The sequence below is a fragment of the Pocillopora verrucosa genome, chromosome 4 (genome assembly GCF_036669915.1).
Source record: "Pocillopora verrucosa isolate sample1 chromosome 4, ASM3666991v2, whole genome shotgun sequence".
Classification (NCBI taxonomy): Eukaryota; Metazoa; Cnidaria; class Anthozoa; order Scleractinia; family Pocilloporidae; genus Pocillopora; species Pocillopora verrucosa.
In genome coordinates, this window is record NC_089315.1 from 29,931,347 (window position 1) to 29,948,446 (window position 17,100).

The 17,100-nt window shown below is 38.5% G+C and overlaps 1 protein-coding gene across 5 annotated transcripts; it reads left to right on the forward strand.

The window, feature by feature from the left end:
• The first annotated feature begins 235 nt into the window (after positions 1-235).
• Positions 236-11,639, forward strand: LOC136280565 (uncharacterized). Of its 5 annotated transcripts, XM_066166000.1 has the most exons (7): positions 1,882-2,143; positions 3,327-3,388; positions 7,161-7,239; positions 7,626-7,661; positions 7,780-9,480; positions 10,070-10,424; positions 10,780-11,639. In XM_066166000.1, exons 3-7 carry the CDS (start codon positions 7,161-7,163, stop codon positions 10,817-10,819), a joined length of 2,211 nt encoding a protein of 736 aa, XP_066022097.1. In that variant the 5' UTR covers positions 1,882-2,143; positions 3,327-3,388; the 3' UTR covers positions 10,820-11,639. The 5 variants fall into 5 exon arrangements, with proteins under 5 accessions (XP_066022094.1, XP_066022097.1, XP_066022095.1 ...); XM_066165997.1 differs by lacking the exons at positions 1,882-2,143; positions 3,327-3,388 and adding an exon at positions 236-342; XM_066165998.1 differs by lacking the exon at positions 3,327-3,388.
• Positions 11,640-17,100: the final 5,461 nt, after the last annotated feature.

A 17,100-nucleotide genomic window follows, 5' to 3' on the forward strand; every position in this document is an offset into this window, starting at 1 on the left:
CGTGGGAAAATACACTAAAAATACGACGAAAGACTCGATACGACCTTGAATGAAATTTAACTATAGTTTTGGACCGTAAGCATGATGGAAGACGCCTCGGTTCATTTTTAGGTTCAGGAGACCATTTAAAGGCGAGTTGGGGGATGAGTTGACCGGAGAGGAAAAAACAATTTGGAGTTATCGCCTATTTAACCCCAGCATTAATAAAGTAAAGAGATTTAAACGGTCTGATGGTTCCATCAATCAGAACCGGGTTCTTCGGACTGTGATGTATTTACAAGAAGTCTTCGTCGTATTTTCAACCTCAGTCAACGCTACATAACCGGGTTCAGTGAAAACAAGGTAAGAAAAGAACATTTAAGGTTTAACTGTAAAAGTTACATTACTCTGAGGTTTCAGACAGGTTTTACCGGGTCCGTTTGGAATTTAAAAGATCAGTGCACTAACGTTCGACTCGGCTAATTTCGATCACAATCATAATTTGTAATTGCTTGACTACTCTATGGGATTGACGATAGAAATTTATTCAAGAGACGTTTCAGTGAGCCAACCAAGCACATTCTTATCGATTGTAGAGGAATTTCAAAGTTATGAGACATGGCAATATTTGTTGACGCACCAAGGTCTGTAATTTCCGCTTTCACTCAGAATGCGTGGAAATTGCACTTAAATGTTTAATACCCGTACAGGGTGAGGTCTTTGGACGATTTCTGTGTCACTATGTAGCTGCTTTTCATTTAAAATGAGGCAAATATCTGGCAGTTTGAGGAATGATCATTTAAGTGCAAGTAACATTTCGAAACATGCCGTGTTGTCGTGTTCGGACCTGTCCAAACTTCGTGAATAGTTAACATTCAATTTGGTCAACGGTCACTTCGTTAATTACCATTAAATTTCATTTACGCTTGCTTTAAGAACTTTTAAGGTATTCCAAAAGATCCTCTGTCGATTACTTATGGAGTCATTCTTGCTCAGGTTCAACTAATGTAGTTCTAAGATTCCAAGTTATGAGACATGGCAATATTTGTTGATGCACCAAGGTCTGTAATTTCCGCTTTCACTCAGAATGCGTGGAAATTGCACTTAAATGTTTAATACCCGTACAGGGTGAGGTCTTTGGACGATTTCTGTGTCACTATGTAGCTGCTTTTCATTTAAAACGAGGCAAATATCTGGCAGTTTGAGGAATGATCATTTAAGTGCAAGTAACATTTCGAAACATGCCGTGTTGTCGTGTTCGGACCTGTCCAAACTTCGTGAATAGTTAACATTCAATTTGGTCAACAGTCACTTCGTGAATTACCATTAAATTTCATTTACGCTTGCTTTAAGAACTTTTAAGGTATTCCAAAAGATCCTCTGTCGATTACTTATGGAGTCATTCTTGCTCAGGTTCAACTAATGTAGTTCTAAGATTCGAAGTGCTGATTATTTATTTAAGACGGAACCATGGAAAGTACAGTAAGCTTGTTGTTTTATCATTTTTATGAATCTCTTGGAATTCTGTCTCTAGCTTGAAAGGTGTGACATTCGCTCAATTGCGAGTTGGAAAGAATATAAGATTTTGATCGCTACTTGAAAGTATGCTCATTCTCAAATTACCTGAAGGGCGTAAATCAATTGTACAGTTGTGGTCACAGTACAGAGAAAAAGCTCTGCACGTGAGTTTCACAATTTATACATCTCAGCGCCCTCGGCAAAATATCAACATACTCAGTCAACCAAATCTGCGTGGTCTGAGAACAGGAAAACCGACCACGAGTTGTTTATGTTCCTGTTTTAAACTCAATAGGGTGAAGAACGCGACAAACAAAAGATTTCACGAGCAGAAAAAGCAGAGCAAAAGCTTCGCACGTGTGTTAAAAACTTTGTACACCTCTTAAACACCATCTTTCGGTCACCAACATTTGTCTTGTCTGACAACGGGAATACACTATTCAAAAAGCAGTGAAATGTCAGCAGATCAGCTGTTTGAAAGAACCACCTGGTCAACCCCAGCCTCGTTATCGTGTGTGCGCGTTTAACTAATCCAATATGTCGCAGGGAACTGTAAAAAGGTATATTGCGATGCATTTACGAGCATTCTCCAACGTATTTTCAACCTCTCAGTCAGCTCTACATAGCAAGGTTCGGTGAAAACAAGGTAAGGACAGAACATTTAAGGTTTAACTGTGAAGTTGACATTAGGTTTCCGATAGGTTTTACCGGGTCCGTCTGGAATTGAAAGGGTCAGAGCGCTCACGTTCGACTAGGCGAATTTCGATCACAATCGTAATTTGTATTTGCTTGACCTCTCTCTGGGGCTGATGATAGAAATTTATTCAAGAGACGTTTCAATGAGCCAACTAAGCACGTTCATATCGATTGTAGAGGAATTTCAAAGTTCTAAGACATGACAACATTTGTCAACGCACCAAGGATTTTTATTTCCGCTTTCGCTTAGAATCCGTGGAAATTACTCTTAAATGTTAAATACCCCTACAGGGTTAGGTCTTTGGACGATTTCTGTGTCACTATGTTGCTACTTTTCATTTAAAACGAGGCAAATATCTGGCAGTTTGAGAGATGATCATTTAAGTATAAGTATCATGTCGAAAGATGCCGTGTTGTTGTGTTTGGAGCTGTCCAAAATTCGTGAATAGTTAACATTCAATTTGGTCTATGCAGATCAACGGTCAGTCTGTTACCATTAAACTTCATTTACGCTTTGTTTAAGAACTTTTGAGGTATTCCATCAGATCTTCTGTCGAATAATGATGGAGTCATTAATACGGTTTAACTAACGTAGTTCTAAGATTCCAAGTACTGATTATTTATTTAAGAATAATGATGGAGTCATTAATCCGGTTTAACTAACGTAGTTCTAAGATTCCAAGTACTGATTATTTATTTAAGACGGAACTACGAGAAGAAACGTTAGTATATTGTTTTATTATTTTATGATCCTGTTGGAATTCTGTCTCTAGCTTGAAAGAATTGACATTCGTTCAATTACGAGTTGGAAACAATACGATAGTTTCATCGCACCTTGAAAGTATGCTAATTCTGAAAATACCTGAAGGAAGTAAATCAATAGCTCGGTTGTGGTCACAGCACGACCTTAGCAAACCATGACAGCGACGGCGACGGCGACGGCGACGGCGACGAGAACGCGACAAAACAAAATATTTTACGAGCAAAGAAAAAGCTCTGCGCGTGCGTTTAACAATTTGTGCATCTCAGCGTCCTCGGCAAAATATCAACATGCACAGTCACCCAAATTTGCGTGGTGAGAGAACAGGAAAACCGACCACGAGTTGTTTATGTTTCTGTTTTAAACTCAATAGGGTGAAGAGCGCGGCAGACAAAAGATTTCACGAGCAGAAAAAGCAGAGCAAAAGCTCCGCATGTATGTTAAAAACTTTGTACACCTCTTAAACACCATCTTACAGTCACCAACATTTGTCTTGTCTGACAACGGGAATACACTATTCAAAACTCAACGCCGCTTACACATGTTACATGTTATGCTGAAGTCCAGGTCTGGCGTCGTTAGAGATTGTAGAGATAGTAGAGATCACCTCCCATTCGCTTAATTATTGAGATAAATACCGATTCCCTTTTTGATCGACCTCTTCCTGTCCGTCGTTGACCGGACTGCTTAAGTTACTTTGTGCCTCAGTCGTACGTGGTACATATGGGTCTCGAAGACACAAAAACGTGGTCAAATTTTATTTCACCTCGGGGCAATTTTCAATCTGAGCGAATCGTTATTGGCACAGCTTGAAATAATGAAAATGCCTCTCATGGGATCTTCCTACCATGGCTGGTCTAACAGCGTGCTAGGTGTACACATTCAAACAGAAAAGTCGACGCCAAAGTGATTTACATCTGAATGTTGTTCATTTAACACTCACAATTAACAAATCAAAGACTACTTGTCTAGTTTTCGTTCCGCTCGCTTAGAAGGGTGTCTTAGAAATAAAACGGGCGCCAGGCCTCATTCCCAAGGCCCCTACTCAGCTTTTTATGAAAATAAAATAAGACTGCATGCATAACTAGTTATACTTCGTTGAGAACTCAAAACTTTCTGCCGCTTCCGCTTCTCTTTTTCGGAATATAACAGAAAAGCGTCACATGCATCGATATTGACCAATATTTATCAGTGTTTGAAAGAGTCAGTGTTCTTTAATTTTTTGGGTAAAAAGGCAGTCTTAGAGTTAGTGACACTAAGGCCAGGTGGCCAGTGGAAATAATCAAGACTCCTTTTGAAAACGTGGGAAAATATACTGAAAATACGACGAGAGACCCAAACCCAATACGGCCTTGAATAAAATTTATCTATAGTTTGAACCGTAAGCATGATGGAAGAAGCCTCAGTTTATTTTTAAGTTCAGGAGACAATTTAAAGGCGAGTTGGGAGATGAGTTGACCGGAGAGGTAAAAACAATTGGATTTATGGCCCATTTTCAGTTACGTCTTAACCCCTGCAGTAATCAAATGAAGAGATTTATATGCTCTGATGGCTCCATCAATAAGATCAGTTTACAGATCTGATTGAGGAAGCCATCAATCAGAACCGTGTTCGTCGAATTGCGATGCATTTACAAGCATTCTTCAACGTATTTTCAACCTCTCAGTCAGCGCTACATTGCAGGGTTCAGTGAAAACAAGGTAAGAAAAGAAAATTTAAGGTTTAACTGTGAAGGTGACATTAGGTTTCCGGTAGGTTTTTAACGGGTCCGTTTGGAATTGAAAGGGTCAGAGCGCCTACGTTCGACTCGGCGAATTTCGATCACAATCGTAATTTGTATTTGCTTGACTTCTCTCAAGGGCTGATGATAGAAATTTAGTTAAGAGACGTTTCAGTGAGCCAGCCAAGCACGTTCATATTGATTGTAGAGGAATTTCAAAGTTATAAGATATGACAACTTTTGTTAACGCACCAAGGATTATTATTTTCGCTTTCACTTAGAATCCGCGGAAATTACACTTAAATGTTAAATACCCCTACAGGGTGAAAATAAAATAGGACTGCATGCATAACCAGGTATACTTCTTTGAATGAAATTTATCTATAGTTTGAACCGTAAGCATGATGGAAGAAGCCTCAGTTCATTTTTAAGTTTAGGAGACCATTTAAAGGCGAGTTGGGAGATGAGTTGACCAGAGAGGAAAAAACAATTTGGAGTTATCGCCCTTTTATACGCTTTGATGGCTCCATCAATCAGATCAGTTTACAGCTCTGATTGAAGAAGCGATCAATCAGAACCGTGTTCGTCGAGTTGCGATGCATTTACAAGCACTCTTCAACGTATTTTCAACCTCTCAGTTAGCTCTACATAGCTGGCTTCAGTGAAAGTAAGGTAAGAAAAGAACATTAAGGTTTAACTGTGAAGGTGACATTACTCTGAGGTTTCCGACAGGTTTTACCGGGTCCGTTTGGAATTTAAAAGATCAGTGCGCCTATGTTCGACTCGGCGAATTTCGATCACAATCATAATTTGTATTTGCTTGAGTATTCTATGGGGTTGATGATAGAAATTTATTCAAGAGACGTTTCAATGAGCCAACTAAGCACATTCATATCGAATGTAGAGGAATTTCAAAGTTATAAGACATGGCAATATTTGTTGACGCACGAAGGATTATTATTTCCGCTTTCGCTCAGAATCCGTGGAAATTACACTTAAATGTTAAATACCCGTACAGGGTTAGGTTTTGGACGATTTCTGTGTCACTATGTAGCTGCTTTTCATTTAAAACGAGGCAAATATCTGGCAGTTTGAGGGATGATCATTTAAGTGTAAGTATCATGTCGAAACATGCTGTGTTTTCGTGTCTGGACTTGTCCAAACTTCGTGAATAGTTAACATTCAATTTGGTCTAAGCAGATCAACGGTCAGTTTGTTACCATTAAATTTCATTTACGCTTGCTTTAAGAACTTTTGAGGTATCCTTACAGATCTTCTGTCGATTGATTTTGGAGTCATTTTTTCCCATTAATCCGGTTTAATTAACGTAGCTCTAAGATTCCAAGTGATGATTATTTTCTAAGACAGAACTGCGAAACGAACAGTTAACTTATTGTTTTATCATTTTTATGAAACTGTTGGAATTCTGCCTTAAGTTTGAAAGACCTGACATTCGTTCAATTACGAGTTGGAAAGAATATGAGAGTTTGATCGCCACTTGAAAGTATGCTAATTTTGAAAATAACCGATGGACGTATATCAATAGCGCAGTTGTGGTCACAGTACGACCTTTAGCAAACCATGACGGCGACGTCGACGAGAACGCTACAAAACAAAATATCTCACGAGCAGAGAAAAATCTCTGCGCGTGCGTTTAACAATTTGTACATCTCAGCGCCCTCGGCAAAATATCAACATACACAGTCAACCAAATTTGCGTGGTCTGAGAACAGGGAAACCGACCACGAATTGATTATGTTTCTTTTTTAAACTCGAAAGGGCGAAGAACGCGACAAAAAAAGATTTCACGAGCAGAAAAAGCAGAGCAAAAGCTCCGCACGTGTGTTAAAAAACTTTGCACACTTCTGAAACAGCATCTTTCACTCACCAACATTTGTCTTGTCTGAAAACGGGAGCACACTATTCAGAACTCAACGTTGTTTACACATGTCACATGTTATGCTGAAGATTGTAGAGATCTCCTCCCATTCGCTAAATTATTGAGATAAATACCGATTCCTTTTTTAATCGACCTTTTCCTCTCCGTCATTGGCTGGACTGCTTAAGGTACTTAGTGCCTCAGTCGTGCTTGATACATACGGGTCTCGAAGACACAAAAACGTGGTCAAATTTCATTTCACCTCGGGGCAATTCTCAACTTGAGTGAATCGTTAATGGTACAGCTTGAAATAATGAAAATGCCTCTGATAAGATCCTTCGACCATTTGACATCACATTAAAACTGAAAGTCGACGCGAAAGTGATTTCCATGTGGTTTATCTGAATGTTGTTCATCTAAAACTCTCAATTGAGAAATGAAAGACTTCTTATCCAGTTTTCGTTTCGTACGCTTAGAGGAGTGTCTTAGATATAACATGGGCAACAGGCCTCATCCCAAGGCCCCTACTCAGCTTTTTATGGAAATAAAATAAAACTACATGCATAACCTGGTATACCTCATTAAGAACTCAAAACTTGCTCCCACAGATGGGTGAGCGACCACATCCACGTGCTGCAACACCACCGCCATTTCAAGAAAGTAATCCAGGAACCCTGGAACCTTCAGGTCATTGTCTGTCATTTTCTATGTTAAGATATTTTTTTAACAAGTAAAACTGGCAATAACTTAGTTGCTGAATTATATACTCTGATGTGGCTGGTACATACAATGTCCAAGGATAGAGGTAGCCGGCAAAAGATGTGCGGGCTTCCAAGTGGCGGCTGGCTAGAAAACAAAATGAGAAAAGAAGGTGACACCTTAGAAAATGGATGTGAAAAGGGAAGGATGAGAGTATATAATAATAATAATAATAATAATAATAATAATAATAATAAAGCTAAGATAAGTTTTAGGAGGAATAACGAGAATCTGCAGTGAGAGAATAGGAAGACAACTTGAGTAGCTGTTGCTTTAATTAATGACATAACATCTCAGCTGGTTTCTGGTTTCAGGTGGGTCACAAAAACCAGTTGAGGAAACTTTAGCAGGTATTTTCTCCTTCTGATACTGTTTCTTTTATCCACCATTTTCTGTTTATGGAAATTGCCGTATGTATCTGTTAGGTTCAATACATCTTCCACTGCAAAATTTTGCATTTATTTACAGGAATCTATAGAAATTTGTCTCTTCTTCCCCGAACGGTACCGCATTTCGTCAATCGCGAAACAGAATGCATAAAAATCAGAGAATATCTTTCTCCACTGCACGATTGCAGATGCCTTCTCATACATGGTGCCACTGGCATGGGGAAGACGACCGTGGCGATTAAAGTGGCAAACGACATACTGAATTCTGATGTACGTACCGTGGTGATCTATGTCAACTGCAGAAACATAAAACTATTTGATGATTTTGCAAAGGAGGTTCTTCAGCAAGTATATCACTTTCCTGTGGAGAATCCAATAGCTGAGCTGAAAAATCGCTTGAAAAGCCAAGATTTTTACACGATTTTGGTATTGGATAATCTTGAACTTATACTTTATTTGGATGACAAAATGCAGCTCCCTGGAAATGAATTGTCACTCCAGCAGAAGTGCCCATCTGAGGAAGGATCGAAGATTAAGAATCTTATCAATGAAATTTTAATGGTTGCAAGCAAAGTCAAGCTTCTCGTCACATCCTCAGAGAAAGTTTGTTTTCCGGAAGCAGGTCTAGAAATACTTCATCTGTCGTCTTTTACGCCAGAAGAATCCATTAACCTTTTGAGAAAAGTGTGGAAGGATGGGCAAGTCGATACAACCCAAGCACATGACTTGTCAGAGATTTGCAGCGGTATTCCCTTGATCCTTTACACCCTAGCCTCCTCCCACCGTAACCTGCGAAGTCTCTTGGAAGAGATGAACTCTTCTACGCCTCAAGAAAAATTCGATTTCTTGGCAAAGATTCAAACGGTATCAGCGGATAAAAAGATCGACGTTTGTATCGATCATTGCTTCGAAAGGCTTGTTTCGATAGAAAAGTGTGCCCTTATCAGATTTGCATTACTCAGAGGGCGTTTTTCTTTGTCTGAAGCGATGAAAATATTTCAATCAACGGAGATGAGTGCGTCTCAACTCAGACGATGTGGACTGGAACTGTCCAAGCGATCACTTTTAGAAGAACACATTATTGGAGATGAATGCTCCTATACCCTCCTTCGAGTAATTCGTGATTATTGTGAAACTAAAGCAATGGAGCAGGAGTTTTGTGAAGTGATCTTAGATGCTCGGAGGGCGTTTATCCTTCATTTTTTAACCTTTCTGGAAGACATCTTTAAAATGTTCCTGAGCCAGAACGCGTCAGAAGCTATTGCAGCCTTTCAGAAAGATGAGGCAAATGTCATGCAGCTCGTTGAATGGTGCAGAAATGGTCAAATGGATGAAGAGCAAACAGGAAAGTGCATTGATGTTTTCAACAACGTGGCGGAGCTACTGGCAAAGATGATGGCAAAGGCCAAATTTAAATTTGCCTTTGAATCTTTACGAACGAGATGCGAGCAGATGGAAGATCAGACGAGACTGAGCGATTGCCTCACATCCTTGGGGATGAAAGAAGTATTCAGCTGCTCCTGTCCTCCAATTGGTCTGTGTGCTTCCGCCGCTGAAAGAGCCAAAGAATACTTCACGAGGGCTGACCAAATCCAGGATAATCTTGGAGTTAGAACCGGTAACAGCCGAGCTCAGTGCCTTGCCAAACTTGGTCGATGTCTCGCCAAAGAAGGCTATTTTGAGGAGGCAAATGAAAAAGTCCAACAGGCAATCAACATTCGATGGGCTCAAGGAGAGAATGACATCGTTATGCTCGGTGCAACGTTTAATGATCAGGGAGGTAAGTGTACAGAATGATTAAGTACCAAATTAATTTGCGAGCACAATGATCATACATTTTGCAAGGCAGTTTGTGAGATCGTATTTTAAGGTTATATTGAGCATTTGTTTAAGTATGAATCTTCAAAATCGATGATAAAAGATTCGCGATTGAAAATGATGTACAAATTGTGGCCTGTGCTCTGAGCGAAAAAAAGCAAGAGAAGCATCCAAATCCACCATTATGATTCTAGCCTCTCATTAGTCAAGATTCAACTGAATAGCCGTCATTCATTTAGTCTGGACCTTGAAAGGATGCTTAGAACATTGAGAAAGTGAATTGCATTGAAAAGTGTCTTGATAATGTTTGTAATCAACTACTAGATAAACGAAATCCTTCACTCGAATTATAATGTATACTACTTTAAAGGGGTTTACGGCTGCTTCAAAAATCCTTTCTTTAAGCAAACTAATATCACTTTTACTACCTCTCTTTATATCTTCATGGTCAGCCGAAAATGACTGAATTGGAATTATTGTATTATTTTATCACTTCTTGAAGGATAAGCATCTTTACATATTCAGTGATAAAACTTTGATTTCCTTGTTAGTGATCCTTTCGCTCGAGGAAAATCATGAGCAGGCAATCAAGGTCAGAGAAGAACAGACGCTACCCATTTACAGAAGAACACTGGGTGAACATCCTTTCACTGCAACTATCCTCAACAATCTGTCAAACAATTATTATGCCCTGAGAAAGTACAACGATGCAGAACGATATTCGAAAGAAGCGTTGGAGATTCGGCTCGAGTTACTGAATGACCATCGAGACACAGCCAAGTCGTTTTTTGATCTTGCGATGGTTCATAAAATGAAGGAAGAATTCGGACCAGCCAAGGATTGTCTTGAAAGATGCGAAGCCATACAAAAGAAAATATTGGATGAGGGAAACGACGCTCTTACAAGGTAAACAACTGTCTATCACTATAAATTTTGCGTTTCATTAGGGATCCTTTAGGCATGCAGGTGTTGATGAATTAAACATTAACACCTTCATCCACCTCCTTAATTCTTCAACTACTAAGATCTCATTGTCAATTCTCCTTTCTGGCGGCTTCATATTTCCTTGTGGATTAGTTACAAGAATTTGGTGTTAGAGCAAAATAACTTCTAGCTGATAAGTTTGAGCATTCTCATTACTTGTTTGCTGGACAATGTGTGGATATTATTGGGAGAAGTTACATGTTAATCACTTCGGGGAGTTAAAGGGTTAAGCATTAAAATTTTCGAGCTTTTGGTTGATGTGCCTTTCCTCGCACAGGACCAGGAACGAATTGGAAGAAGTAAAGAGGCATCTATAGGGAGCCATGCAAGGGAACTCCTAAAATCCAGTAACAAACTCTGACAGAGAATCTCTTGATGTGAACCGTGTAATCTTGTCCAGTTCTGAGTGTCTTCAAGTGTACCAAGGCAGTACTACCTAGAAGTTCCGCAAGAATGATGATACAGTCACTTCTGCCTGACGTCTCCTCTTAAGCAATCGTCTTAGTTTAAAATGTAGGTAGTTATGGAACATTCTTTCTCCGTCACTGACATCTCCATTTTTGTCGAATTTGAGTCTGTTATGATCATGCATCAGTCACATAAAACATTCAGTCATTAACTGAATCAGACTTGAAAACAAGAGCTGAAAATTTAAATGATGGTTGCTATCATTTTTATAATGAACGTACTAGGTCAAGTTTCACTTCACTGGACCGTTTTAGTTTCTTCGTAATGGTGTAAATAGGTGTGGTTTAAAGAAAGTGCCGTTGTTCTGGACAAGTGAGTCTGGCTATTTCCAGAGATCCTAGCCGGGAAGATTCTTTCTAGGCGTAGTCCTTTCAGTTAAGTGCTAACGATTGTATATATGTATAGATATTTAGAAACTTTTCGGCTTGTTCTTTACTGATTCAATTCAATTTAGAATAGGTGGTATTTCACTAAAAAAGAAACAGTAATCGCAATTGATGGAGGGTAGCCTATCCAAGACATTCAAGGAATTTTAGATATCTTGCCCGTGTAACGTGTAAGTGTTTTACTGACTTTATAATAATGAGAATGGTAACGGTTAAGTATTGCTAACTTTTATTATACCCCATTAGTTTGAGTTAAGAACATTAAAACAACATTTGTGATGTTGCTGACAGCTTTTAAATTCCTTGTTAAATTTTAAATAGATTAAAAAACTGAAATAATCCAACAAGGTCAGTAAAACGCCTCAAAAAGACAAGGTTTCTGATAAATAAGTAATTGTTGGTTGACATCATATAATCATGAGGCTCGATTCGATAGTTTCTACTACTGACACGAACGTCCGAAAGGACTCCATCATCCTCGTTCCCACAAAGGTACAGCAAGACGGAAATTTCGTCTTCAAACGCGAAGCAAGGGCTTTGAAAGAGGACATGGGCTCTGTATGATTTCCTCCGAACTTCGTGTTCGCATTGACTTCGTTCCTTTCTCAGCTAAACCTATCGGCAAATCATAATCCATACCTGTAAAACCCGTCAGACTTGTTTCATACAATTAACCAACAGTGTAAAATGAACTGATCCAGATGTCCAACCACTTCAGTAATAACATCAAAAACAGAACCCAGAGTTACAAGTTTTCTGTGTGATTCTTGTCATTACAGCATGTTCGCCGCCTAAAGTTATTTTAAGGTGACTTTCCTCCTTACCCACCAGCATCATTTGATTTCGTGAGTTTTTCTTTTTCTTCGCTGAGCACGCGTTCTTCCACCTCTTTTATGGTTCTGTTCGAAGAGATCATTAGATATAAGAGTTTAATTAAAAGATGTTGTGAATACCTCTAGATTTCGGACTGAACACGAGGCAACTACTTCATCTTGCCAGGGCTTATCCCGGTTTCGTTTGCGATAATTAGCCAAGAGTAACTAACACTTACTGAATAGCATGTCGGTCTATCGGTTCCTCACCGTCACAGTCATCCTCATCATCCTCATTGTCATTATATTCATCGTCATCGTCATTGTCGTCATCGATGATGATACCTTCGTTATCGATATGATTGTCATTGTCATTATCATAACCTCGGGCCTCTCGATTCGGAATCGAGGCGTTAACCATATTTGACCATGATGCCTCTCACAGCTGGAATTTGCAAGAATGAAACCTAGAGGCAGTGTTGAGGAAATTTGCAACATTTCACGAGACCAAAGACATAATAATTTTGTTTACAGAAGGTAAGATCTTTACTGTTTTATGTTCGCTCACACTGGACGTGAACAACGCAAAAAGGTTTTAGGGTTAGGTTTTTAGCTGTAAGGTCTTAAAATCGGAAGCAAGCAAATTCAATTTCCTTTGTTTTTAGCAGACTTGTTTCAGACACTGAAAAATGTTTCCCAAGCTAGATAAGGACGCGGCCTGTCGTGGTACCAATAGAAATGAGAAAGAGTATGTCTCTTGACAAGCCCTGAAGCATCGTACAGGCTTACCGTGTAAACTAACCTTTCAAGCTCGCTGATCATGGTAGGGTCATCCAGAACCCCTTGCATGCTTTTTTGAGAACCATCCCGAGATCAAACAGTACGACATCCTCGAGACGTTGAACAAATCTGTTTTCCTCAGCTGTTGATAGATCGTAATGTCGACGTATTTCCAAGCCTATTCTTTGTATGGGCTGATTAGTTGTGATTGTCAAAGTCGCCGGAGGTTCGTCGGCTGAAGCAGTTGGCTGCGGAAGAAAGAATTTCGTCGTCGTTGGAGCTTCCTCTCGAGAGCTGCGGCATGTCATGGATCTGACATCGATGATAATACGAAGGGGAGCTGTGATATGAAGAATTACTTTGGTCAGAATATCATGGTAATCACTTCAACTTCGTCATTCTCTCTGACGAAGGGCTAACGCTCCAAACGTCAGCTTTGAAACTCTTTACGGTGGCCAATTTACGTTATCAACTCAGTTGATAATACTAAATTACCTAATCTCTATCCAAGCAAATGAACTCTATTTCACTTGAAATTACCCTGTTACACTCTCCCACCGACGCCGCACCACAGTTTCATAGAAACTTTCTCTTATAATGGCAAAGTAGGCTATATAATTCAATATTCACTGAATTTCTTAAAGTAAGCCAGTCTCTTCCTTAAACCGACCCCCTCCTTCTGCCGATGAAGAGCCAGCCTGTTTGTCACCAATTCGCGAAGCTGTTCATTTTGATTCCCCAGGTCTTGAATTTGCCCCTCCACTCGAGCGAACCCTGATGCAAGACTTTCTTTTGTGATCATGTCTTTCTGATACATTTCCTGTAGTTCCTCGGCATTTCTTGCAGCCTCTGGGTTTAAGGGATCATGCCGCAGCCTGTTGATTGCTTCTTCCCATTCAAGTTTTGTTTCTTCGCTGATATGGGAAGCTATACGTAAAAGGACTATTTTGATTTCATCCCAGAGTGAACAAAATTCTGCATCACTCGACTCTCCGCTGTGAAACCTATGAATATTATCATTGCAGTAAAACTTAATTCTGACGATGTCTGCAGTCGAGCTAAAATCACCTGTACTTGGGGGACCATCCCATCCGCTGCACAGAGGAGGTAGTTGCGTCGGACAAAGAGTTTTTAATAGTAGAGAATGGAGGCTGATGTCAAAGTCTCTTGATTCTTTAAACAATCCTGGTGCTGTATAAACAAGATCACGTTGAGACTTGAGAAGAACGTAGCGCAACTTTTGCCTGGTGGCAGACCCACTGAGTTTGTTGCCAATATTTTTCTCTTGGAAGTGAAAGTGTTGATGAGATGAAATAATTATCTTATTGATTTCGTATTCAGGATGGTGACTCCCTGGATCAAATATTGAAAAAGGCTGATCTAGTACCTGAGGATATTTTGAAAGTTATCACAATTGCGGTAAGAACTAGTTTATATTTTATATATATTATGTATAGCAGATAGTAGGACAATTACCTATGTGTAGTCCAGGATTAATGTACACAGTATTACCTCAAGGATAAGAAAAAGCTTGAATTTTGAGAAAGGGGAATTTTACGTCCAAAATTATGCTGCAGCCATCAAGGCTGAAAAAAGAAAAGAAAGATGTAAAATCCAGCTTTATTTATGGGATTGGATTCAAATTTAGGTTTTCTTGCACTGTGCAGAGAGAGCAAGGAAAACCACATGCTCAAAAGGTAATCCTCCTTTCTGTGGAATAGTTAGACATGTTGCTCTCTATGTATTGTACTTGTCTGGCTATAAATTTCTGTTCAAACAAGACTTTGCATATGCAGGGCTCTAAGATCAATTTTGGGTTGTGAAATATGTTTCTTACCCAGGTGTCAGTTGTATGAAAATTGTTCTCTTACAGATTTTAAAGGTTTAAGCTACCTTAGAGATAACCACAATATTATACACAGAGGTAGGTGTTGTAACCATGGTAAATTGTTATTGGTACAAAATTGCTTGTTCCATCCAGAAGGCAACATCCTCTTACTAATGAGTGCTGCAGTGTACATCTATTTAATAATATTATTAATGCAGTGTACATCTATTTAATAATAATATATAGATTTAGCCAATGATATAATTATATAAGATAAGTGAATGATTAACATTTGATTGTTTTTGTTACCAGTACTACTTAATTAAGAGTGTAATGGATTTATTACCATACTGCAAGTTTTTTTTCAGTGATGAGGTTGAATGATTATGCTTTACTACTTTTGAGCAGGATTGTTTGATGCTTCTGCTACATTCAGTCAAACCTGTATTAAGCAGCACCATATTAAGCAATCACCCTGAATTAAGCTGTTGGTAGTTTAAGTCCCAAAATCTTTTCCCATGAATTGCTGTAATTTTCACCTCAAGCATGAAATACAGACAGGCCCAACAGCCTATTTGAACAGTCACTTAAAGCAGAGCCACACAAATAAAACTCAGAGTAACCTTTCAAGTCATTTCATTCATTCTGTGTTTATCTTCCAAAATCAATGTTAGCACCTTAAGTTAAAATTTCCAAAGGGTATTAAAATTTATCTTTCTTCTTTGGATTGTTAGGAAAATATTATGTGCGAACATCATGCAAGTCATTTGCTGGTCACCTTTATTGAACAGTCACCCCACCATTCCCCATGGGTGACCACTTAATACAAATTGGACTGTAGATTGCAATGGGCAACCATCCAACTCATTTCTTGACAAAGATGTGAATCAAAGCAGTTGAGATATTGCATGCCTTCTATGATAGCTTTCCCTTCATTATTGATAGTGACCTAAAGTTGTGAGACAATCGATTAAATAAATTTATTTATCATTTGTACACCCTTGTGAACTGAATTCCCGGTTTTCTGGGAATTCCAAGGAATTCTCAAAAATTCCCAATTATGTAAATAACCCTTGCAAACTGAATTCCCAGTTTTCTGGGAATTCCTAGGAATTCCTAGGAATTCCTAGGAATTCTCAAGAATTCCCAACTATGCAAATAAGCTCTGATTTAAAAAGCTTGGAATTACTGGGAATTTCTGGGAAAGGAAGACTCCAGTTTTGTGAAGACTTGGAATTCCTAGGAATTCTCAGCTATATAAACTACCTATAGTTTAAGAAGGGTGGAATTCTTGGGAATTTCTGGGAATTGAATTTGAGGCAATTTAAATACCCTGAGGTCCACATAAATTCTAAGAAATTTTCAATACCTTGAATGTGAAGGTTTTAACAAAAAGAGTAATTTCAGATACTTGAAACTTTGGCTCAATAAAAGGTATGCTATACAAAATTTACCAAGAGATATACATACATGTATATGTTTATAACTTAAAGATCATGAAATTTATTATTCAAACTAAGTTTTAGTAAATCTCTACATTAATATGGATTTTCTCATGAACCAGTAGTCAATTATGTTAAATGGAATAGTCAATTATGTTAAATGGAATTGTCAATTAACCCAATGTACTCATATCACAGATTTGCTTTCTAACCTCAAAGGATTCTTGGATTCCATGATCATAAAATATCTTTATTGTGATGCAAAATGTCTCATGTTCACTGATGTGCCAAAATCACCAAAAACGTTCATTAGCTGTTTCTTGGTACACAACTTCCACAATAATTAACAATAATTACATTGTTATCTACACTTAAAGAACTTTGTTAGTTATGAACTTAAGTTACTTCTCTAACCTACATTACTGGTTGCCTTTGTTAAAAAACCTTGGAACGGTCAAGCTCAGTTGCCTCAAACACTGTCAGAGACTTTTTGCTGACATTTTTATTTTTTGTTGACATTATTTTTTTCTTTCTTCATGATTGTTGTTGCTGTTTTTTTCAGTTTTTTTGCTCTGTTTTTGTGACTGATTGCTGTAATCTGTTTTGCTGATTTTATTCTTACAAAACATTTTTGTAAGAGTTCCAATACTTGTGGATCATCCACACACTTTGCAAACATTTGGCATGCAGACAAGGCAGAGGTAGTCAATGTTCCCTTTGAGAAAAAACACCTTTTAAATGACGTCTTCAGTTTACTTTATTTGAAACTCTGATCTGAAAATATTTTGTAAGACAAGACTTGTTAGTAGCGAGAAGTACAAACCAAGTTTCCTTTCATAACTTAATGTCTTATATGTCACAATCACTGGATCTCCCAAAAAA